Genomic DNA, 25717 nt, shown 5'->3' on the forward strand with positions numbered 1-25717 from the left:
ACTTTTTATCACAATATATTTTTTGAGAAGGACCTGTATAATATGTGTTGTATATATCTATATATATATATATATATATATATATATATAGGATATATATATATACATTACTTATAACATTATTTATATATGTGGTGAACAAAAGTTTTAGCATTGTATGTAAGCCAACTCTGGAACTATTTTTTATTTATTTATTTTTTTAAATGGTTAGGGGCCATAGGGGCCAAAAAGCAACATTTTATTTATTTATTTATTTATTTTATTTATATTTATTTATTTATTTATTTATTTTCATTTTTTCATTCTACTGCCCTTTTTGTGTGAATTGCGTGTTTAGTTTGTATTGGTATTATATGTGATTATTGTGTTTAGTATTTTAAAAATATATATATTTTAATAACTTTTTTTTATTTACTTATTTTTATTATTTCATTCATGACAACAATCATAGTTATAATAAATAATGGGTCACTTATTAATGGTTACATCTTTTTTTTTCATTAATAGTTTAATAGTTAATTGGATAATGGGTCACTTATTGATGTGTGATGCTTATGTATTTTAATGCATTATACTTTTGAAACTGGGATAGGTAGCCTAAGCATTACAGCCTAATACATTATACATGTGGCTGATTTTCGTATATATGCTAGATTAGACTATAGAGACTTCATAAGAATTCTTTATAATGCAAGTTTCATAAAAAGTACGTGTATGTGAATTTAATAATGATACTTACTGTGTGTAAACAACGAGGGCGGGTCTCTCAGACCTGAACAGCCAATGAAAAAACACTCATGTAAGGTGTAATGTTTTTGATTGGCTTTGAGAAGAAGCCGTTGCCAGCTACTCTGCCGAGACCGGAGGAGGGATAGTCCCATCAGATAAGATAGTGACCAAACCGAGAGAGGACGCAAACCCTGGTACTCTCAGCATGTGCTGGAGCAGCAGCCGAGCTCTCAGCGCTGGATGAGATCCGTCCGCAATCCCGCGCCTATGAAGATGCTTGGCGATATTTAACGATATCTAAACCCTTTGCTGTTTAACGCAACACATTCTCATGGCGTCTCTACAGCAGTCAAGAATTCAGTCATATCTGGAGAAGAATAAGATCGGACCCTTGTTTGAGGTATGTTACAACTTTTCACTAAAGATGTTCGTGAGGCACCTCGCGATTTTGCTGCATTGTAAACGAATGAAGCAAGAGCTACTTGTGTCTGCTTCAACGCACGTTTAGATGTGAATTAGAGTTTAATTGTAATCTGATGGTGGCAAAATACATTTTAAGAACGTTTTATTGTCTTTTTATCAATTTGATTTTATAAGTGAATGACTGTAAGCGGGATATTTGCGCTTATGAGGACAGAGCAAATCCTCCTGCATTCACTTACCTTCAGTCAATCAATAAACTGTGGGAAACTAGAGATGTTGTACTTGATTTGTTGCATTAAAAATCAGCCACTAAAGCATTCAGCTCTCGTAGTAGCCTAGTCTATAGAAATAGTATGTGGTAATGTGATGGGAAATTTCTGCTGACTGGACGCTTTCTATCAGTAACTTAAACTGATGCCTCTGTTTCTGCTGTCGGGATTTTCGTATTAAAATATACTGTTTTTGGAAAAGTCAGGCTTATGTCAGCACTCTTCCTAGGTTATTTCTTTACAGTTGTAATATATGGTGTATTTTGGCCCATCTAATGAATGCTGTACTGTAAATATATGGAGACAAGGGAATGCTGTAACACGGTGTGAGTTGTAACGAGTTGTAACGTTTTAACCAGATTGCAATTGAACTACACAGGATGAAATGTATATCATACATGACCCTTATGAAGTGACAATAGAAGCTGTGAGAATCTGTAACAAATTTGGATTTATAGGACCAAAATCAGTTTTGAGGTAATGTTAAAAAACTAGAAGTATCATGAAAAGGTTCTAGGCCTAACACTTTCTAATAAAGGCTTATTCTTTCTACTGGTCCTACAAAGATTGCACAAAATGAGACAGTGTATATGTTTACATTTTAAAATGTTTATAGAATATTAATAATAATAATGTTTAAAAATTGGAATACTACAATAAATTCATGTTATTGGATTAACGTTACAATCCATATGTAACAGAAGCAAACTTTGTATTCCTCACTGATAGGAGTAAGTACTAGGTTTCTAAACTACTTAAATGTATAGCAGACATATTAAATAGGACATTTAAATGTTATAATCCCGGTCTCCTCTACTTTTGCACTGTCAGCATCATTGGATAATCAGCATGGTGTGATGAACTAAATAAAAACTATAATAAATGCATCAGATTGCCTTTAAAATAGTATTAGACTAGTCATGTAGCCCACAAATATGTCTTAAACAACAGAAACTGGACACACCAGTCACCTTGAGAAAAATTACTTTTTTGCTCCGCACCATAATGAACCAAAATAGCGTTGTCATCCACCAACGCTATTACCTCTATAAGGCATCTGTAGTAAGAAGCACAGTCCATACGAGACAAACTGCTGATGTATCAACTGTCTTGTAGCGGGGACTGTGTGCATGGGCTGAATATTGAACAGCAATAAAGCTAAAAGCAGCGCGTGTGTGACCTAGTACCATGGACAGCGGCGCCGCGCAGAGATCCGCCACATGAACGCGTTTCCCCCGGGGGCGAGCGCTGTGAGTGGGTTACGCGAATGTCTGTCGCCTTCTCTCTTTTTTTTCGCTTTTAAATTGTTTTGGTTTTAAAGTATTTCATATATGAGAATTGATTAGGCGAATAAACAGTCTCTTGAAACTGCCTCAGATTAGTCTGAAAGTTCAAGTAGTACTTCTAAAGATGGTATAACCGAAAGGACAAGAGTTTTAATTTAATTTAATTTAATTTAATTTAATTTAATTTAATTTAATTTAATTTAATTTAATTTAATTTAATATTTTTAAGTGGATGCTGCACACTGGTGGTGGTTGAGGAGAGACCCCCCACATGATTGTAAAGCGCTTTGGGTGTACAACTATACACAATAAAGCACTATAAAAAAAAATGCATCATTCATTCATTCATTTCATTTCTTTTCATTTCATTTCATTTCACACCAATCCATTCATCCACTGCTTGTCCTGTGTAGGGTTGTGGGGATGCCAGAGCTATAGGCAGGGATAATTTTATTTATTTATTTATTTTTTAATTTTATTTATTTCTCCAAAACTTGTATTATGACAGCTTACCTCGTTGAGTGCAATAGCGCACCCCAATCTTGGTCTTTGTCTTTTCTGTGAACTGTACTGTATCTTTTTTCTTAGGCATCAATGGTGGAAATGATAAATCTTTGTTTTTTATATAAAATATTCACTGGCGTAAAAAAAGTGTGACAACTTGCCCCAGTTCTGCTTGTATGTTCATTAGTATCATACAGTAAGTCAAATTCTGTAATGTAAAGTGTTACCCTAAAATTTTATTTGCACTGCACTTTCAAATCCATTCATAACATGTGACACAAATATTAACATATTAAAGAGTGACACCGGTTTTGTCCATCAGGCAATGCCTCTGTTATTTTATAACGTCACTGCAAACAGCTGATATAGAGCCTCGGTTTGTTTGCACATCATTACTATTATCAGTATCTCTTTGCAGGTGTGTTTGCCTGGTGTGTTTCCACAGTATGCTGTAACTGTGCTCAGTACGAACGCTTTGGCACAGCAACACAGACATACTGTACGAAAAAATAATGAATGATCCTCTCAAGCTACTTTACCGGTTCTTGAAAAAAAAAAGAAGATGCCAAGTAAACTTAAATCGAGGTCACTGTGAATGCAATATGCATGGGACTGGGGAATAAGATGATGACTGTAGCTGCTGCATCTTTAAAGTGTTAGACCTTCCTCACCGAGGCATGGCAACACAGAACTGTAATATTTTATAAGTCAGTATTTTTTGAAATGTGAAATACATTTGTATGCCACAGCATTTGGCCACTGATATGAATATTCATGCTATAAAACTAGTTCTTTCTCTCTTTAAACTGATTTATCACACTAACACATTCAGTGCCAGCAGCAGCAAGGAGAGAAGAGCAATTTGTTACCATTTTAAAGACGTTATCGCTTCACTTAAGTCCAGATAGGATGGGAGTTGACATAGTTAACTGGTGTTCGGTCCTCTGGCAGCTCTGGATTAATAAGGAAGTTCTCCAGAAAAAAACAGAAAGAAGGACAAAATTAAATAAATGTAACAATGTAGACAACACTTATAGCATGCTTATACACCTTCAAATAAATATCATTAAATCTAGGGGCTTTAGCTATTTAAATTTTTCCAGAAGATTGACATACTGTGTGGGGGTTGAGGATCGAGGTGTACTCTAGCTGTGTTGATTAGCGTTAACAGTTTTGCCTGAGCACTTTTTTTTTTGCATTCATTAGTGAAGAGATATTATAATTTACAACTTCTTGAGACTTTCCTAGAAGATTCGCCTTCTAATGATGCCCATGATCTATATTGAGAAATATCTTCTCATTTAGTTCTATAGAATTTTGCAAGAAGAATAATAAATATGGAGGAGGATTTTCACATAATAACAAACCTAAGACTAAACTTAATTCATGCAGAATTCATGGATTCGTAGGCAGTTGCTCCACTCAGCTGTGATTAGAATAATTTTGCGGCAGGAACAGGAAAACAGGTTATCAATAGCCAATCAAATTGGCCTCCTCACTGTGTAATGGTTGTAGGCAGTGCAATAAAGGGAGTGAAATGTTTGTAAAGAAGCAGCATAATTGATCTCTGTTGCGAGAATTATGCATTCAACCACAAAATACACTGGACTTTGAGCAAATGGAGGTTTGATTAGCATACTAATGCATTCAAGCAATAAAACCACAGGCAACAACACACAAATCATTTCAGTATTTGGAACATATACAGTTAATATATTCTTCATTCGTTCAGTATGTGTTTATGTTTATCCGGGAATCCTGTTGTTATGGCTGGAGGTTTGATTTACTTGCAGTTTACTGAGCCACAAAAAAACTCGTTAGGAATCTGGTAGCTTTATTGGCCCCGATTTCTCTACTTCACAGACGGGGAAGCATTTTTGTTTAAAGGAATATTTCACCCAAAAATGAAAAATTGCTGAACATCAGGCCATCCAAAATGTAGATGGGGTTGTTTCATCATTGGAACAGATACGCATTACATCAATTGCTCACCAATGGATGCTCTAGTGAATGGGTGCCATCAGAATGTGAGTCCAAACAGCTGAAAAAAAACATCACAATAATCCACAAGTAATCCAAAAACACTCCAGTCCATCAATTAACATCTTGTGAAGCAAAAAAACTGTGTTTGTAATAAACAAATCCCTCATTAAGACTTTTTTTTTAACTGTTTATTTTTATTTTTTTAAGATGAAATACACATCCTCTATCCATAATATTGCTTTCTCCAGTGGAAAAGTCGTCTTGTCTGAATCAGGAGAGAAATATGTACAGATCAAGCACTGTTTACAAGTGGAAATTGTCCAAAGCAGTTCTAAATAAGTATCCTGGTGGATTTTGATTTGTGAAGACAACAGGGGTTGGACATTTTCACTGGAGGAAGTGTTTTTAAGGATCATGGACTGCTGTATGGCCAGAAGCATTAAAAATATATCAATGGTAAATTTACTCGTGGATTAATGTGATGTTTTTATTAGCTATTTGGACTCTTATTCTGAAGGCACCCATTCACCGCAGAGGATCCACTGGTGAGAAAATGATGTAGTGTTAAATTTATCCAAAAACTCAAACAAACTCATCTACATATTGGATGTCCTTGAGGTTGAGTGCATTTTCTGATTGTCTTTTCTTTTTTTTTTTTGATGAACTATTCCTTTAAGAGTTCTACAAGACAGAACAGTATATTGACTGAAATCATGGCATGGATGCTTCTTGATAGGGTCTGACCATTGTGCTATATCATAAGGGATGTAAATGCAAGATTTATAAGAAAACCTGCCTTTGCCATAACACCATCCCAATGCATTTCAGAGTCAAGGGTACACCGGCCCAGAGTGCATTGCTTTGTTCTAGAAAGTAATTCAGTGTACAGAGCAATTTGTGCGGCTCAGGGCTCTGTGTAAGGATCACAGCCTAGACCTCTCTGAAATAGTGTCAGCCGATGTTCACTGAACTCTTGGTGTGAAGGAACTAGGGATTAAAAGTTGTTTGAATTTCTGTTCTTCTAATTTCTCCAGAGCATGCTGTACCTGTGTCTTAAAGCTGCAGCGTGTGATTTCTGCACCAGCATCATCAAACAGGATGTATAAGGAATGTATGTATTTCATGTGCAGTGATTTTCCCTTTTTCTTGTTCACACTCTTAGCCTTCAATGGTTTATTTTAAAAGGTCATGCAGTGTGACTGAAATACCGAATGCAAAAAGACTACCTTTTTTTGCATTCATTAATGAAGAGATATTTTATGATGCCCAAGATCTGTATTGAGATTTTTTTTTTTCTTCATTCTGTACAGTTTGTAACTGTAACTTAAACTATTACTTCTGGTAAGATTCTAAAATGTACATCCAATGGACACTTTACTATCCCATGAGGCCATAGGGAGGGTTTGTGAATGGCAGTGTAGTAATGCGACTGGTGCAGGGTATGTTACATGAAAATATGGATAATATGGTACGCCTGGATTAAGATATTTTCTGGCTATAGATTTCTTGAGCCGCAACTGTCATTGTGAAGCTCCTCAGTCTCCCACAAAGTGACAGATTGAATGCTACATCAGCACACAGAATATCGATAAAACCAATTGGCCAAAGAATCATTGCATTTCCCGCTTGTAATTGAAAATGACACCCACCACAGGCAATTGACACCTTTGGGTTGGTAGATCTCAATGGGTAATATTGATATATCATGTTTCAGCCAAAAAGTTCAGATGGGATTGGGAGCCTATAACTTAACGGTATATTGTTGAGTGATGTATGACAGAAAACCATTTTCTGTCATTCAGTAGTCAACCTTAAATGAGACAGAAATGCGTAGGATGTGTAGGTCTCGTTGAGACTTTGTTAATTACAGCAGAGGGGCTGGACACACACACACATGCACGCACACACACACACACACACACACACACACACACACACACACACACACACACACACACACACACACACACACACACACACACACATGCACAGCTCTGTACAGTACCCTGAGGAGAGACACACACTCACAGCAGGGTTGGATAATGGAGAGGAGATAGAGAGTTCCCTCTCTTGCCTTTATTTATAGAGGTTTCTTGGCGGTCTGGGCAGTAATTAATGTTTCAGTGACCTGCAGACACCCGAGGCGTTGGCGCAGCGTGAGCTCCCCTCCGTTGATCTTGAACAAATGCCCTGCATTACGAGATAAGCTCACCTGATAGTTAAAAGCAAAATAAATGCAATATTAAGTGGATCCCATGATCAAATGCTTCTTAAGAAATGTGACACTATCCGAATAGGAAAGTCTGTGATTACCACATTTTTTCACAACACTTCTGAAATATATTGACCTTTGTTGAACACCTTAATTAAAGGTAAACCCCTTGTTTTGCGGCTGCGCACACATTCATCATGGATTTTTTTTTGCCAGCTTTCTGCGTTTGTGAAACAGTTAGGTGGTTTAAGTAGATATCCCAGTCGACGTACTGTAAGAAAGTTAAAGCAGTACAGAAAGTCTGATTATGGACTGCTCTGAACGATGTATCAACGTCCTCATCTTATCTATTATCTTAATTATGCAAATCATTGTTTTTTTAATCAAAATTATATTAATGTTTTTTAATAATCTTTTATACTTACCAAGGCTGCTTTTATTTGATCAAAAAACAGAGTATAAACAATAATACTATGACATATTTACAATTTAAAATAACAGTTTTCTATTATAATATATTTAAAATTTTAATTTATTCCTGTGATTCAAAGCAGAATTTTCAGCAGCCATTAATCCAGTCCTCAGTGTCACATGATCCTTCAGAAATCATTCTAATATGCTGATTTGGTGCTCAGTTATTAATAAACATTCCTATTATTATCAATGCTAAAAACTGTTTTTGGAGCTTAAAATTTTTGTGAAAACCATAATGCAATTTTAAAATATATTCAGTAGAAACCGTTCTTTTAAATTGTAATATTATTTCACAGTATTGCTGCTTTTACTGTGTTTTTGTTCAATTAAATACTTGGTGGGATATATATATATATATATATATATATATATATATATATATATAAATATATATATATATATTATATATATATATATATGTGTATGTATATATATATATATATATAATATAGTTGCTATGTTGTCTGTATTGCTCTCTGCGGCTGTACCACTCCTTGCCTTTCCTCCTCCTTCTGTCTCAAGGGCTGGATCCCATCCAGAACTCTGACCCAGCCTTCAGTCAACGTCTCCCTGCTGTGACGTAAGGCATAAATGAAGGAATCAGAGGAATAACGAGAGTGCAGTCTCAGGAAATGCTGAGCTCTGGTTAAAAACTCAACATATAAATATACAGTAAGAGCAACTGTGGCAAAATATTAATAACTTATTGCATCCATACTGTGTCTAGACAGTGAGTCAGGAGACTAATTTTAATCCCGTAAAAAGGAATTGTTACTTAATTTTCTGAAGAGTTTCTGGCAGTGACTGAGACAGTCTGTAGTACTCTGTTGAAGGAAGAAGCTTAATGGACGTGAACAGAAGACATCAAGAAGATTTGCATCAGCAAGAGCAAGGATAAAATGTTTAATGAAAACAATATGAACGTTATTTCAACCAGTCATGACTATTTGTTTACAACATTTAATCTGCCCAGCTGAATGTTTCTGGTAAAGCAATTTTTATGATTGTTTGTTTAATCAGTATAAACTGTTCGTTTGAATGTTTCTTTCTAGGCAATTTTATTATTTTTGTGATTATTATTTTAAATTTTTTTTTTTTTTTTTTTGATTTATGTTTTAAAAAGTAAGTGTTTGTTCTTGATATAATATAAAATTATAAGTTTAGTCAACTGGTTATAACTAATTGCAGCAGCATTTTTACAGTGTACCTGTATATAAAATGCAGCACAAATAACATTAACTAAATATTTTTAATCAGGTTAGATATCTAAATATCTCAATATCTCAAAATTAAGATATGTAAATTTGTTAATTTATTATGTTCATTTTATTGATTTTTTAATTTTATTTAATGATTAATTCGATCTGTCAATCAATCATTCAATCAATCAATGTTTTAGTTTACTGAAAAAGTCTATATACAATTGTAGCCTATACAATATTTAAGCATTGTTTAAAAAGGGCCAAATTTTAATCTAATTTTTAGTTGAGTGGTGTTGTGTTTTGGTTTTTTGGTTTGTGTTTAATAAATTTGAGTTGATGGTTGTTGTCAATTGCATTGCACCCTGCACATTTTGGCAGATGTAGTAGATCACCTGGTGTTTTATGTGTGAAAATGTGCTTATTGTGCATGGGTTACATACTACTGCAGAAATAGTAAGAGTAGTACGGTGGGACTGGATATCTATCCAAACATTCTCTGACAGAGAATGTCAATGTGCTGAAGGAAGTGCTTTGGAAATGTTGTTCAATACCAGAGCTTGTTCTTTAAAACTGGCACTGAACTTGGCTTCAGATTGTCTATTAGAAAGGCTGAGATTGCTTCCCCCTGCCAATTTCCCAGTCTGTCAGTATGATCGAGAGATCCTGTGTTTCTCCATCCTGATGATGCAAGAAAATCAATTGAAAAGCTTATTTCTGTGCAGGGATTTTGACCTAAATTTGAGTATATCTATGTATGCAGATATTATTAGCATACAGTATCTTATTCACTGTCAGTCAGTCTTTTCTCATTGGATGTGACTTCCAACCATATCATCACCCTGTTTACATCTCTATTAAAGAGGTCAGTGAAGTAAGCAGGGAAAACCCTTCTCAGATAACATCAAATGCTTAACATTTTTTAAATGAGTGTGTGCTAATCCACGCTGTGCTTTCCTGTTTACCACAAGGGCAATTGCTCACTAGGGAGCCCGGGGTAGTTACAGTAACAAAGCCCTGCTCAATTTACATCCTGCTAAACCCACAAATTACAGCTTTCTTTTATGTACCCCCTGTTACTAGGTTAGTTTAATTACCCAACAAGGCTTATGTGCCTTAATTACCATCTTGTTAATTTGTGATTGTCTGGCTTGTAATACAGAACTTATGTTTTTTTTCGTGGAAGAGCCTACGCTAAAGTGGAAACTGATAAAACTTGTTTTTACATGCACTAGACTTATTTATAAAATGTCTAATTTTGTTTTTATATCTCAAAAAAGTCATAATTGGATAAAAGTAGTTTTCCCAGAGGAGGGTAAATTTGTGTTTCGCAGGTGTACTTTATGGTTTTAGTCCAGTCTGAATCAAATATGATTGTGATTTCGACACTTTGATTAAACAAATTACAGTGCAAATTGCATCTGAGGGGTGCTCTCAGGGGTCCTCTGAAAAAAATTTTCCTGTCCGGACTGGATTTTCTGTGATTACAGTGTATTATTGGTTTCAGACATCTTAAAAAGTCTTAAATTTGTTTTAAAACTCCTCAGATACCCCTGATCATTAAATATTTTATTAAATCTAAATTCCAAAATAAAATTTCTGCTCTAGCACCCCTTTTCCAGCCCCCTGTTTGGAAACTCCTGGTTTTGAAAACTAATCATGTCTGAATAAGACTTTATATCTACATTTTAAATGTAATTTTGATGATGCCTACAAGCCTTTTTTTAAATTGTATTTTCCAACATGAATCTCAATTTTAGTTTTGAACAGTGGAAAGGTTTCCAGAAATCGAATCCTGTCTGGATTGGATTTTTTTTTGTGATTGCAATATCTTATTGGTTTCAAAAATTTTGACCCCCCAAAAAATTGATGCTCTCCTACAAAAAAAAAAAATAAATAATTTAAAGAGTTACCTTTTTTTTACTGTGTGAGAATAGTGTTAGTTATGTGATATTATAAACAATATGTTTTTGTTTACATTGAATTTTTTTTTTTTTGGTATTTTCAGTTTTCAAATTTATTTTTACATTTCCTTCTGCAAGCTATAGCTCATATAATACTCAATATAAGTGAGAATATTACCCTGACCAATTACCTAAGTTTTCCTGAATACTTGCCAACACTGCTGATTCAGGTTGGCACGATGCAAGCTTGCGTGACAATGTGCCACATTAGCTCAAGTTCTCTGGCATTTACTCACATGATGCTGGATGTCGGTACTCTAATCACTTTTTGTTTGGCTCTGATAGGAGATGATGACCAAACTGATAACTGAGACACCAGACCACCCCATTCCTTTCCTCATTGGCCATCTGCAAACCAAGCAGGAGAGTCCTGGCAGGATTCAGAGGACCCTGTCAGGATCTGCAGCATTGTGGGCCGAGAGCTCCTCAGGTGGGTATAGTTCAGAATCCTTCAAGCTGTTTTGCACAAAGAGAAAATGTAGATCACTACGAGTTTCCTCCGCCTCTCTCTCTACAGAATACAAAGGTACACGACGGGACTCCAGGGGTTATGAAAAACCTTGGCAGATCCATCCCAAGAAACCCAAGAAATCAAAGAGCGACCTGGCCATGTCCAACATTTCCCCTCCGTCTCCTGAGTCTAAATCATGTGAGTCCCGCTGCAAGAGAGAAGCTAGTGTCATTACATCAAGTTTAATGTGATTCAGCTGGTGGCTAATATGAGATCAGCCAAGCATTTTCAGAAATCAGAAATAGAGGAGACTGTCTGTACATTAGTGAACAATGACGACTTCTATCTTTAGATAGTGCCATTATGGAGGCTATCAGCATGAGCTCTGAGTGATACGTATTGCTGAGGGAGTAATTCGTATCAGAGCCTTTAATAATTTAATATGATGCTTCGTTACTGACAGCAGTTCTATTTCTGCCTGAGTGGAGGCTGTTGGCCAGTTTTGGGGAAATGGCACGAAGGGAGATTGTAACCCCATTTTAAACTGTGGATGTGTGCCTGTGCCCATTTCCACCTGACTTATTTAGATGGTTTTCACATCAGTGAGTTGGTAAAACCCTGTGATTGTGTTTTTGTTCTTATACTTTTAAGCAATAGTTCAACCAAATTTAAAAATGTTTATTATTAATGCTGTTCCAAATGTACTGTATGACCTTTCTGCTCTAAATCCAAAAAGTATGAAAAATAAGAGCTTTATTTGAGGTAAAGGCCTAAAATTAAGTCACAAATAGAACACAAAAATCATTGGGTGCATTTACATACACAGTCATATGTAGATAAGGATTAACCCTATAAAGCCTACCTTATCATATTCAATATGAAGATTTTTAAGGCCTCTGAATTATCAACAAGATCAAAACGTTGCTGTTGTACACAATATTCTACATGCCTTCCCTCATCTGACTGATATTTGTACTTTTTTTAGCAAGTAAATTATATAGAATATAGAGATATAGAATTTTATTATATACTATGGGAGATATAGAAATTATATTTATATACATTTGTAATATGTTAGCCTATTATAAAGATCTCATTGGTTTAAATGACAGATTATCAGAATTGTGTTACTTTTTGACCATATAAATAACAACATCTGCACCAAATATTCAATTTGTTTTGAAGCTCTGTATTCCCACTATATCATACTATATAAACCATAAAAGCTAAAATAAAACCTTGTATGCAACCCCCCCCACCCCAGATCTTTTTTATATTTTGTCAGTTCTCAATAAACATTCCTTTTCCAATAAAAGAAAACTGATTTTTAATGAGTATTATTTCACATGTCAGGCTTTACAAGGTTAATTGTAGGTCATGTAAGCTAATCAAAAAGGAAACATATTCAAAGTCTCAAAAATGTTAATTTATTTTGGGGGTTTTATTATGAACATTTGGTAACATGTAAATGCACTTCTCAGAGTCAAGTTTTGTTATTCTCAAGTGTGTATGAGATTTGAGAGCTGCAGTAAATTTTGCTTCTTTTTTGCGTGAATTATTCATTTAACATCTTTGAAGTGTTAGCTACATCAGGTGTTCACAAAAATGTAGGCTCTTGGTTTCCAGGCAGTGATGTTTCACATAATGAGTCCAGAGGTTACTCTTTAGCAAAATAAACACAGTGTAATTTACACATGGATACATGCTGCAGTATGCATAGTAACTCTCATTTTCAATCTCATGCATGAGACAGAAAGGCAGAATCTGTTCTCCCTAAGCAACAAATTGTGTAGGACTCTGATATGCTATAGATCTACCTGATTTATTGTCATGATTTTACGCAAATCAAGCTCATGCATAAAAGCACAGTCCTTAAGGCATTAAGATACTCATTGCAGACCAATCCAAATGATCTCCCAGATCATCATAACATTCACTAATTGGTCGTTCTGGGTATCCAGCGTCCACTTTTACTGCTGTGGCGCTTGATCATGTAAGCTAATAAGCTGTTTTGTTCCTTTATCTGAGATAACCTGTGCTGTCATTGTGTCATGGAGTTATACTATTTTTCTACCCTCTATTATATATAATTAATTAATAAATTTTTGTCAGATGAAAATGCAACTCTTACTGTGTCATAACATTGCATGCTCACAGTATTTTTTGTCCACATAGGCCATGTTTAAAGCAATTACAGAGGCTTGGGGAATGTGGATGGGAAAACACCCTGTACAAAAATCATTTGCAAAACATGCACTGCACTGAAAGCAAATACCTCTGAGTCACAGCAGTGGCAAACACATTTATCTTGACGTTGTAAGTGTTCTAAATTATTCAGTGTTACACTTTTGCTGCAAGTGCTCTTAGTCAGACTCACAGAGGTATTGCACGTGTCTGGCAATCTGCGCACATTTGGATTTTTTTGCATTGGGGCTATGCACAGTGACAGCGCTAAAAAAGTACTTTTTTCTGAAACAAATTGTCAAGAGTCCTCGGATGATTGATAGAGTAAAATTGTCTTTAAAGTGGTGGTTGATTATGATTTCACTTTTTGAAAATTAGTTAGTGTGTAATGTTGCTGTTAGAGCATAAACAACCTCTGCAAAGTTACGATGCTCAGAGTTCAATGCAAAGGGAGATATTTTCTTTTAAAGAAATCGCAGTTTAAGGACTAAAAAAAAAAAAAAACGGCTGGTAGGGACTACAACAAGCTTCTTCCTGGGTTTGTGACATCACTAACCCCAATGTTTACATAAACCCCACCCCCGAGAACCTGCAACTACCCGTGATGGTAAGGGGGCATGACGTTTACCGACTACTTGCACTAGGTGGTTAGCGAATCTCAAACACACTCAGCCCGCTAACTAATCAGAGCCCATTGCATATTTCTGAGTGAGGGGCTTCATAGAACCACGAACTCAACAGAATGTTTTGATGAGAATGGAAAGAGCGGTGTAGAATAAATTTAAAATATGTGAAAATAATGCGCTTTTTTAAAAACTAAGCATGAACACATGTTACACTGCACCTCATAAACACAATCAAGCTTTTGAAAAAGCTGATCAACCACCCCTTTAAAATGCTCATTGATTGCTCAAGTCAGGAAAGTGACTGATACTGATTTTAGTTAGATGGGATATTTCCATATTTATCAGATTTTGGTATTTTCTGACCTGAGAAGTATGACGTGATTTGCGTAAATTAGAAGAACAAAAAATTGTGTTGTAATTCATTCTAACAATGTATGGTTGTGAAAACTTGATATGGCTTGTGTGATTATCAAATCACAAAAGTGATTTAATTAGTCTGATGTGCTACGTGTTTCAGAGTAAGGCTCAGCATTGTGTTTATTTAGACTAGGGATGTCACGATACCAAAAATCTAGTATTCAGTACTGAGACCACCAAAAGTACACAATACTTGATACCCAATTTGATACCATGGTAAAAAAAGAACACTACTTAAACTTGAACTTTTTTTTCCTCATCCATTGCTATGGTTATCACAATGTCAAACATTGCAATTTCAGATTCAGTCCCGCATTTTAATACAGTCGTCACTCCTGAAACTTTGCAGTGTGTACTTAGCATGAAAAATACAACTTTTATTCAAATTATGAATGGGTTATACACAGAAAATGAGCAAAGACATTCCCTTATAATCAGCGAAGATGATATCATTTAAGTTCAGCCGCATCACAAACTCAATGAGTGAAAACTCCTGTTATAATCAAAAAATCTGACTATATTGTGTCTATACAATGAATCTCTTATTTAAATCTTGTTTATAATTTGTTGGTTATAACAAAACTGTTGGTGAGAGTGCAGCGCTCATGCTGAATGAACTCTGTTGTGATTCTGATTGGCCATTGCGTTTACATACTCAACAAACATATGCAAAAACACTTAACTTAAGCACTTAACTTAAAACCTTTGACGCTCTTCACAGACACTCACACAAACACGGGACCATTTGAAAGCAGCCGCTTGTCAGTAGGGGTGTAAATCAGATCGTTCATCACAATACAATACGATATCGATTCTCATTTCCAGCGATATGATATTTGTCGATACTTCAAAAAATTCTACAATACAATTTCGAATCGATTTGATATGGGAGAATATCGATCAATATATCGATATTATTATATTATATACCTATTTTAAACAGCCATCTACATTTTTAATAACTAAAATTCAACTAAAACATATAGCATGAACACTTATCATACATTTTCACATCCTGTTCCTCAATTGGGACATTAAAAAAAAAGTCACAAACAAGATCAGTAATCTTAAGATATGACAAGTCTTATGACAAGTCAAGACAAGTCTTTCAGATTTCTGTGATAAAATATGCAATGTGTAAAATTATGTAAATCCTCATTAGGAAACAACATAAACGAGGTACTCCAGTTGTATGAAAAATGCATTAATGTATATATATATATATATACAACATAAACGAGGTACTCCAGTTGTATGAAAAATGCATTAATGTATATATATATATATATCGTGTACTTATATTTTGTTCAGTGCTAAAAATCTTTTCTACAGATAACCAAATTACAAGCAATAGCAGAAAATAAATACAATATAACAAAGAGACAAATTAAATAAACAGTGCTTTTCAGGTTTTTCAGGTAGATCTAAAATAAATTTTCAGGTACAGAAATGCAATAATCAAATGTAAAATAACACTGCATAGTATTCACTGTATAGATTAAATATAGATTAATCCTTATAAAAGTTGTCCAGTCAAAATCAGTTAAAGGTTATTTTCTTTGAAAGAAGATTTCTGGTAGTCTGCTTTTAGAATAGCACTGATTGAATATGCTGATACACATGCGTTTTCTTTCTCAACTGTTTACGTTAAGACATAGGCCTAACCGACTGTGTATACTAGTCCCGACACGTGAGTTTGAAGCTGGGCCTGTCCTTCCCATTCAGTGCGCGCCCATGCAAACTACCACTGTGATAGTGGACCAACATGCTCAAAAGTGCAGAGTGTGGCAAACTACCGTTCAAAAAACTAAAACAACTTTCCATCCGGCTTCAGGGTTGGAAAGCTATCCTGGATGTGTCAAGTTGGGCTCTAAAAACCATAGAATGAGGCTACTCACTTCAGTTCGCTCGCAGGCCACCTCGCTTCAGAGGTATCATTAAAATTTTGGTACGGGACAATGAAGTTCATGCTCTCCAGCCCAAAGTGGCCCCACGGACTTTTACAAAGTGCATAGACATAGCTCTTAACCCTCTGAGACAGATGGGAATCCACATTCTGAATTACCTTGACAATTGGCAGAACTTAGCCAGATTATAACAGGAACTCATTGCTCACAAGCCGTTGCTGCTCAGCCACCTGGAGCGGCTTGGCTTGAGAATCAATTTAGCCAAGAGCTCTTTGTCTCCCAGCCAGCAAGTGGTCTTTCTGTGGACAGTTATCGATTCTGCCTGGATGTGTGCATGGATTATGCCAGAACGTTCCCTGACTATTTAGCAGCTAGCGGCATTTTTCAAACTTGGGACTTCACATCCCCTCAGGGTTTTCCAGAGGATTCAGTATTGGCTCAAAGTGCATGTCCCATCACATGCTTGGCACCTGGGACATTTTCATCTCAGGGTAACACACCGCTGTATCGGTGTAGTTTAGAGTTGTGTAAAATTGGTAGACTGTTTTAATGTTTTGTTCATTTGTGACTTTGGTTCAGAAGGAAGGTGGTCACAACAGATGCCTCCAAATCAGGTTGGGGAACTCTGTACAAGGGCAGACTGGCATTTTGCTCCTGGTCGAACTTGGAGCTGGGTCAGCACTCCCCTGTATGGCTTACCTCCAGTTGCAATGCTTCCTCAGGTTATCAGATGGGTTAGGGAAGTCAGATCCTCAATTGTTTTATTGGCTTTTAATATGGGTTAGTGAGATGTAGTTCCCCGAGTTGATACAGCTGCTATCGGCAGCCCCTTGGTTGATACCACTGAGGAAGGACCTTCTCTTACAAGCAAAGGGAATGATTTGGCATCCCCGGCCAGAGCTGTGGAGCCTTCATGTTGGGCCCCTTGGCCAGGAGCCTTTGCAGCTGTAACTTTGTAGTGTAACTACCGTATTTTCCGCACCATAAGGCGCACCGGATTATAAGGCACACGGCCGATTTTTGAGAAAATTTATTTTGTGTTTTTTATATAGGAATTTATATATTCCGCCTTATAGTGCGGAAAATAAAGTAATACCATTTTAGAGGCTACAGCTCCATCTCCATCTACATCTAAGCCATTTAATGGTCAGTGTGTGAACTGTCAGTCAGTGCTTCCTGTCTTGAGTTTGGGCCTATCAGCTGTGGAGTTGTCCTCACACCGAGACACGGCCATGTGCCAAAAGTGCTTTCTACTCCATTCAGAGCACAAGTCATCACCCTCTTATTGCTCCCCAATTCAGAAGGTGAGCAGGGTCCTAATCCACTCTGCCTGGTTTGGTTTCTTAGAGTGTATTTTGAGCACACTGGCCCGTTTAGGCACTCAGAGCAGTTCTTTGTATGCTTCGAAGGCCACTCTGTAAAGGGCAGACGGTTACAAAGCAGAGACTGGCTGGATATTAGATGCTATAGCCCTGGCTTACGCCTCAGCAGGCGTGCAGTGTCCTATAGGTGTGACAGCCCATTCCACCAGAGGAATGGCCTGCTCCCGGGCGTGGTCCAGCGGGATTTCTATTGGTTATATTTTCTATTGGTCGACTGGTTGTCACTTTCTACCTTCACTTGATTTTATAATACCTAATCCCCTTTGTAAGTGGAGAGGGTAATGTTATGTAGTCCTCAGCTTAAGTGGCTTGGGTCTCATTATTGGCTCATGCTAACAGTGGGCCCTCAGTACGGGTGCTCCGTTGCTGGGCTCGCAGAGCGGCTTCGTTCTTCACTTTCTTATAGCACAGCACTATTGGATGTGTTCCCCATAAGCATCAGCTACACAACGGGAGAGACCATTCAAAAGGGAATGATCTGGCTATTAACATAAACTTGGTTCCCTGAGATAAGATAATGAGCATTGTGTAGGCTGCTGTGCTATAAGGCTGCACGCGAATCAATGACTGTCACTTCAGTCGAAAGATTCTGATAAAATGATGCTCAGAGCTGACTCCCTTATCTCAGAGAACTGAGGTTACGTTAGTAACTAGAGCATTTGTTCATAGTCAGTTTCCTGATTCCTTTATTTTAGTTTTACCTCCAGTTGTCAATTACCATGGACATTCAATAGCGAGCACACATGTTTGTATTTAGTTCATCACCATTGTGTATTTCATTGTGTGTTGCTCAGTTCCTCTCCCACATTGTCTGCTTTTGTTTGTGTTTATGTTTTCACACTGCCTCGAGTTTGTTAAGCCTTTGAAGTTTGTTATAATAAATATTACTTTTATTTGGAAACCTGAATGTTCTTCTTTATCATCTTGGACAAAACGACAGTTGTTGTGTAAAATAAAATAAAATAAAATAAAATAAAATAAAATAAAATAAAATAAAAAAATAAAATAAAATAAAATAAAATAAAATAAAATAAAATAAAATAAAATAAAATAAAATAATTATGATTGTTATATTTTTAAACTTTATTATAGTTATACTTTGTTTTAACAGTACAGTAGTAATATATTAATTAATTTATTTGTTTAATTTCTATAATTTTAATGAAAATAATAATAATAATAATAATAATTATTATTATTATTATTACGTTTTTGAAAGTATTTTATTTGTCTTCTGTTGCAGTGCCTCGTTCAATACTGCGCCCTACCTGGGACTGGAGGACCAAACCGGAGAGCCGAGACTTTGATGAGCTCAATCACATACTGCAAGAGAGCAAAAAGCTCGGCAAGGCCCTGGAGAACCTGTCCCGCAGTGAGTGAACTGACAGCTACCCAGTGCAACACACGCATGGAAATCTTAAGGAATAAACTGTGTAAAAGTTATATTCTAAAATAAACTCATTGTGTTGCATCTAAAAGCTTTCTAGGTCAATGGTTCTCAACTGGTGGGTCATGACCCCAAAATAATTTCTGACAGCAGGAAAAAAGCAGTGCCAGAAGCAAATAATAAATACAGCTAACTATAAATAGACTAAATAAATAGGCTTATCAAATACATATAAAAAATATATTCAAGGTGAAAAAAATTACATTTGGTACTGTGTAGGACCATCATAAATTCTGAGACCTGAAAACTAATTGAGAACCTCTAATTTAGAGTCTACAATAAACTATGTTCTGATGACATTGACCTTTGAATTATTTCCTTTGCACAGGTATTGCTGTTTCAGATGACTTTGACCTGGTATGATGTTTTTTTCTTCTACTTTTTATCTGGTGTGCTTTATTTCAGTAATGGAAATTAAATACTTTTATGGATTTATTAAGGAGATAAAGTAAAGTCTAGTTTGATTGTGGTTTGTGTGTGGAATTTAATTACTTTTATGGATTTGTTAAGGAGATAAAGTAAAGTCTAGTTTGGTTGTGTTTTTCTTAGTCATATTTCTCAGAATACAGTACAGTTTTTAAACTTTAGTAGCCTGTCTTTTTTGGCTGCTTGCCCAGGCTTCCCTCTGTTCCCAATTTAGTATTTCAAATGAATATTAAAACATTTAGCTATTAATGCAAATGAATTTCTTCCTGTAATACCGTTATAGAGGACATTTTCTCATAATTGCCAGATGCTGATAAACTAGTACAAAAGTGTAATGTCAAAGCTGCATTTTTTATTACTGCTCACCATGCGTGTCCTCCGTTATTAAAATCTATTCACTATAAAAATGACTGGCCACACAAGTAGCTTAGATAATGAGTCATACTTCAACATCAGTCCTTTTAATTATCACCTCTGTAATTGATTACTCCTTTGCATAACCACAGATTGTTTAATGTTTATGTCTCTATCCGATCATCTCTACTTTTGTGCTAATCACAACTTGCCCTCCCTTTCAAAGGACCCTCTGGCGTATAACTCAATACTGAGGCCGCGGGTGGTGGGTGAGTGGGTGGGCCGTGAGGAGGAAGATTCTGACCCACTTGCAGCTGAGATGCTTCAGCCCCCCGTCCCAAGAGCCAAAACTGAGGGTTGGGTGAGCAAAGACAACAGCCCTGTTGGAAGGTGAGAAACACACCATTTCATTGGATTAGATACCAAAAATGAGATATGCAAACAAATGATAATAGATATTTGTCTTGTGAAACCCTTATGACTTACCTTCCTTCTGTGAACACAAAAGGTGATATTTAGCAGATTGTTCAAGCTGTTCTTTTCCTTTCAATGGAAATAAGTATGGATCATGGAGATCTAGTATTTGAAGCAAAATTTGCAGTGAAAAACAACAACAACGAAAATTAATATATATTAATAATAATCAAAAAATGGCAGCTGTGGTTGGCAGAACTTTATCATAAAAAATATGGAAGCCACATGTTTTAGACATGTTAAGACAGATTTCACTTGAATTTACAGTAACATATAAACCATCAAGAATTCTGGAAATGTCAATTTATGATTTTTCTCTGTAAATTATAAGATTTTTTTCACTTCCAAAAACAGTACATTTAATAGTATTTTTTAAAGCATTTTTACAGTCTTTTGCTGTAAAATTACTATAATTTTGTACAATGTGACTTCAGAATACTCGCATATTCTTACTTCCTCTTAAGTTGTTGAAAGGAAAGAACATGACAGCCATCACATTATAATTTGTTCTAGAAGAAAGGGGAGTTTATTTACATATAAAAAGTGCCGTAATAAAGTGAGTCAGAGTTTAATAAAGCATATGTCATACTGTATAATGTACTTTCTCTCAATATCTCCATAAAGCTCAGATGTTTTGTCAGGCTTTCTAATCAAAGAATGCCGTAGCCTCCGGTAACCCCACATAAATCCCTCGAGGGGAAATGTTCTTTGAATGTGTCTGCATAGCACAGCTATATCTTTTAAACAGCAATTGCAGCTTCTTGACCCTTTTAAGACGTTACCAGGGTGATTTTAATTGGCTGGTGTTTGAATGGAGGGCAGAGGCTGGCCACAGAGAATGCAGCTAATTAGAAAGGATCAGATATTAAATAATAAATCATATTCAGAAGCTGGCTGACAGAAGAGACTTCATTCCATTAAAATATTCTCTCACTTGATTACAGTAAATTATGGAGCCTTGGGTGGATACCGCAGGCGTCCCCAGTGCACATAGCTATACAAGCACTGCCAGAGACTTTCATTGCAGAGGACTAAGGCAATGGGCTGCTGTGATCTCTAGCCTTAGTCCTCATCAGTATGAATGAATCATTAAATGAGTAAACACATTCTCCTTTAGCATTGTGCCTTTTTAGTGAACCACAATACAGCTAACAACCAACTTTGAGATTAAGTCAGTGTAGTTATCAACTAGCTCTAATTTTATAGTTACCATAGTTTTAAAACCTGTAAAATTGAGTTAATACCTACAGTATTAAAAAAAACACAAACTAATACATTCTTACCTTTGACAATCTATGTAATTACCTCAGGAATTAAAATTTTTACAACCAAAGGCTGCGCAATGTTGTGATCTTGAAACTCATTGATTTTTATTGTGAGTGATGACACACTGACTGTTTCAAGATGGTGGAAGCATTGACATGTCCGGAGCAGTAAAAATGTGGCATTTATTTATACATACTGTATCGACAGTATGTTGCCTACCTTGTTTGTTTCCTAAGTTAGTTTCATTTGTTTCACTCTCACCTTGTTAGCCCTTGTTATAGTATGTTTTTATACCACATTGTTTACTGTGTACATTGAAACCGATAACAGTGTCTCTTTTGATAATTGATAATAATAGTGCCTTGCTCTCATCCCTTTAACGTTCTTCATGATTAAGCGGTGGGGCACAACCAATTAATCAGTGTAGCTACTTGGTGAAAATAATCATTACACTACAAGTTTTTTTTTTTTGCAGTGTATTTGTGGTCTGTTTTGAACTTCCTGACATTTCCAGGGCTCGTTCCAGACGGGGACAAGACACCAAAACCAGGGCTGTCCCAGATAATGGGGATATCTGGTCATCCTTATTGACAGCCCTAGTTCAAACCTTGCTTTGTCATTCAAGACATGAATCTGCAAGTTCAAACCCCATGAGCAGGGGAGATAAATCTTCCCAATAGCCCTGCACATGTGCTGAAGCATAGCAGGGCTGTTTTCAACACCTGTTCTGCAATTTAACATAGAGAAAGAAAACGGCAGCTTCTCTGTATAAGTGACCACCGCCTTGCCTCTTCTGGAACAAAATGCTGTTTTTCCCTCATAACCTCATCCTAGAACAGCGAGGCTCTCCTTAGCTGTCAGTCTTCGGGTGCTGCAGACAGACGGTGGAGGACGTCTGGGAGAGAGTCGAAGATGCTGGGAAATTAGGTAGAGGCAGAGGTGGATTCTGGGAAGGGGTATTGTGACTGATTATAGAGATAATAAAGCCTCAGTAGGGGACTCCTATTCCCTTTACACAGAGACAACATATTATAAAGCATAACCCCTTGTTCTCTCTCTTTTTTCTCTCCTCCTCCCTTTCCGTTTCCATCGAACTCCTACGCTTCACTTCGTTCTTCTTTCCTTACATTCATAAACATCCCCATCAACCCACTCTCACTGGAGGGTTTCAGTTGATGAGATTCAGGGGGTCTAAATGCTCAGATGTGCAGTATATTCTGCTGAGACCGTTTGACTCTTTTGCAGCCCCTAAAGTGCCTACTTTGGTTTTGATTAAGGGCTAGGAGTCAATCCCACTGTTCATGTGGTGAAAGAGCACTTTCTTCCCTTTTATTCATCTGGTAACTCTCGAAATCAATTACAATTATCAGTGCCAGTTCCAAAAATTCAATTATTATTATTATTATTATGGATTACAATTGATTACAATTATCCGTGTTTGTTTATTTATTTATTACCGAAACACCATAATAGCACTAATTTTATTCCCTTTTATCCATTGATTACAATTGATTGCAATTATCAATGTCAAAGTTTATTTATGTATGCTCAGTATAAGCCTTAATGGAGGGAAGGTAATAAAACCTGGCTACAAAAAGTAAGTTCAGGAAAATTAGGTTTTAGAATATTTGCTTGTCTTATGTAAATAAAGTATCCATAATATATGCAAATACAAGAGGGGAGACAGAGAGTTCACTGCTAATGAGTATTGTGTATCACTGCCATCTGTAAAAGCTGCATCTACTAAACCACCAGCTGACCTGCGATCAGTGAATCTGTATTCACCACACTTCCCACTTACTACATAACACTTCCCAAATCATTCGTACTTAAAACACAGATTTGCTGTGTATTTTGAGTCGTATTGAGGTTTCTGTCAGCAACCAAGAATGACACGTGTCCCCCTTATTATACTGACCAATTTGTTTTGTTTGCTTAACCTTTCCAGGTCACCATCCATCCTTTCTCCAGTCCTATTGGATGGCTTTCCCATTTACAACCAGTTGACTCATGATGGCCCTTGTGGTCTGTGTAATTTCAACCTATTTACATCATGGTTATTCCATATTACTTCATTCTCAGCTTTGGTTTTGTGGTCTTGTTTTTCTTTTTTTGAAGCAACGAATTATTCTGTGGATACTATCTGTTCTGCCAGGAGGACATTGTGGAGAGTTTCTCATCCCACAGGAACGCGGCAGCAGTACAACTTTAGTTCTGTCTAACAAGGCTTCATGTCTCCATACCAACCCACGCAAGGGTTTACATAGTTTCCTTGAATTGCATTAATCTGAAGCAATATGTTCTCACTTTCATTTATATTAGTAGCGCAGCCTCAGATTCATTGTTTGAAACAGTCTAATGATTTGAACCCTGGTCAGGCCCCATCTGAGTTTCAGCTTGTTCCTAAATCATTATTTGTATCAGCTGTGCTTCACTGCATTTTGTTTAACACATTCCCCTTCACTAGAACAAGTGCCTTAATAAGTGAAATGAAAGGATAAATCAGGTCACTAATTGCACCTCTGTGTAATTAAGCCAAACTGAGCTGGAGTTAACATTTGTATTTATGTGAAATGCCACTGTTTTTGTTTTGTGATTTTTTTCTTCGCTCTTCTATGCATAAAACAATTCATGTAGTGCCATAGAGGTTTAATGGAGTGATTGATTCATAAAGCTCTCTGTTCACAGAATTAATAACATTTGTTTTCAGAGTTTTCATTTGCTGGTTTACATTGAAAATGTAGGATTGATATTCTAATTTAAACCTGGAAATCAAAAGGTGTTCTTAAGGGACAGAAACAAGATGAGAGGAAACACAAACGTTTTGTCAGCCAGTGGAATGCAGAAGTTTTTCGGCAAAACACAGACATTTTTGTAAGCAAATGTAAAGTTCTTTGGGGGAATGTACAGTAACAGTTTTGTGAGAGAGTGCAAATGCTTTGCGAGAGAACATGAAAGAGGATGCAAATTTTCATGGGGAATGCAACTTTTTTACAAAAGAACGTAAAAGCATTGAAATATTTCTAATTATCTCTTTTTTGTTCACCTCTGTAGGTTTTGGGTTTGTACAAAAGCGAAAACATGGGAACTTTATGACACAAAATGAGCTAGAAATATTAAAAATTCTGCTATATATTTCTAGGTCATTAATGATACTTTGTGTTGGAAAACAGTGGCATTAAATTAGAAAAAATACATAACTGAAGCGTCTTCGCTAGTGGTCTAAGACATTTGGACAGAACCATTGTACTGAATGATTACCAGTTTACTATATTTATATACCATGGTATATACACAGTTATCTAAGAACTGTAAAAATGTCCACAAAAAATGGCTGTGGCTGTTTTTTTGTTGTTGTTTTTTTTTTTGAGCTGTGACCTATTATTTATTAAGCCATAGTGCTTACGTTGGAATTTCAGGTTCAAATCTGGCTTGTACAATATTGTCTTGATCCTTCTCTTCTGTGAAAAAGGGCAAAAGGCCTACAAAATAATCCAATGCAAGTGCACAATACAGTGAAAATGAAAACAGTATCTGTTCTGAATACTCTTTGTTTCTTGTTGTGTTTCATACTGTGAAATGTGTGCTCATATGAATGTTTATGAGCACTGGGACATGTGTCTCGGCATTGCTGACACTGTTGTACATTACTGGAGAGTTGGAAATTGGCTAAGTGACACCCAATTAGGGAAAAAAAGGTGAAAAGGGCTAAATGATTTAAAGTAGACAGCTGTGCAGTA

At 36.1% G+C, this 25717-nt stretch overlaps 1 protein-coding gene across 1 annotated transcript in view; it reads left to right on the forward strand.

The window, feature by feature from the left end:
* Positions 1 to 1045: 1045 nt before the first annotated feature.
* The window catches only part of LOC109048989 (uncharacterized protein C8orf34 homolog), a 77819-nt gene continuing 53147 nt past the window's right edge, over positions 1046 to 25717 (forward strand). Inside the window, exons 1-6 of the mRNA XM_042714278.1 lie at positions 1046 to 1129; positions 11329 to 11473; positions 11561 to 11692; positions 19254 to 19382; positions 19786 to 19814; positions 20464 to 20627. Of these exons, the coding sequence (XP_042570212.1) occupies positions 1061 to 1129; positions 11329 to 11473; positions 11561 to 11692; positions 19254 to 19382; positions 19786 to 19814; positions 20464 to 20627 (668 nt within the window). The 5' untranslated portion in view covers positions 1046 to 1060. The remainder of the gene's footprint in view (positions 1130 to 11328; positions 11474 to 11560; positions 11693 to 19253; positions 19383 to 19785; positions 19815 to 20463; positions 20628 to 25717) is intronic.

The sequence above is a fragment of the Cyprinus carpio genome, chromosome A24 (genome assembly GCF_018340385.1).
Source record: "Cyprinus carpio isolate SPL01 chromosome A24, ASM1834038v1, whole genome shotgun sequence".
Lineage (NCBI taxonomy): Eukaryota > Metazoa > Chordata > Actinopteri > Cypriniformes > Cyprinidae > Cyprinus > Cyprinus carpio.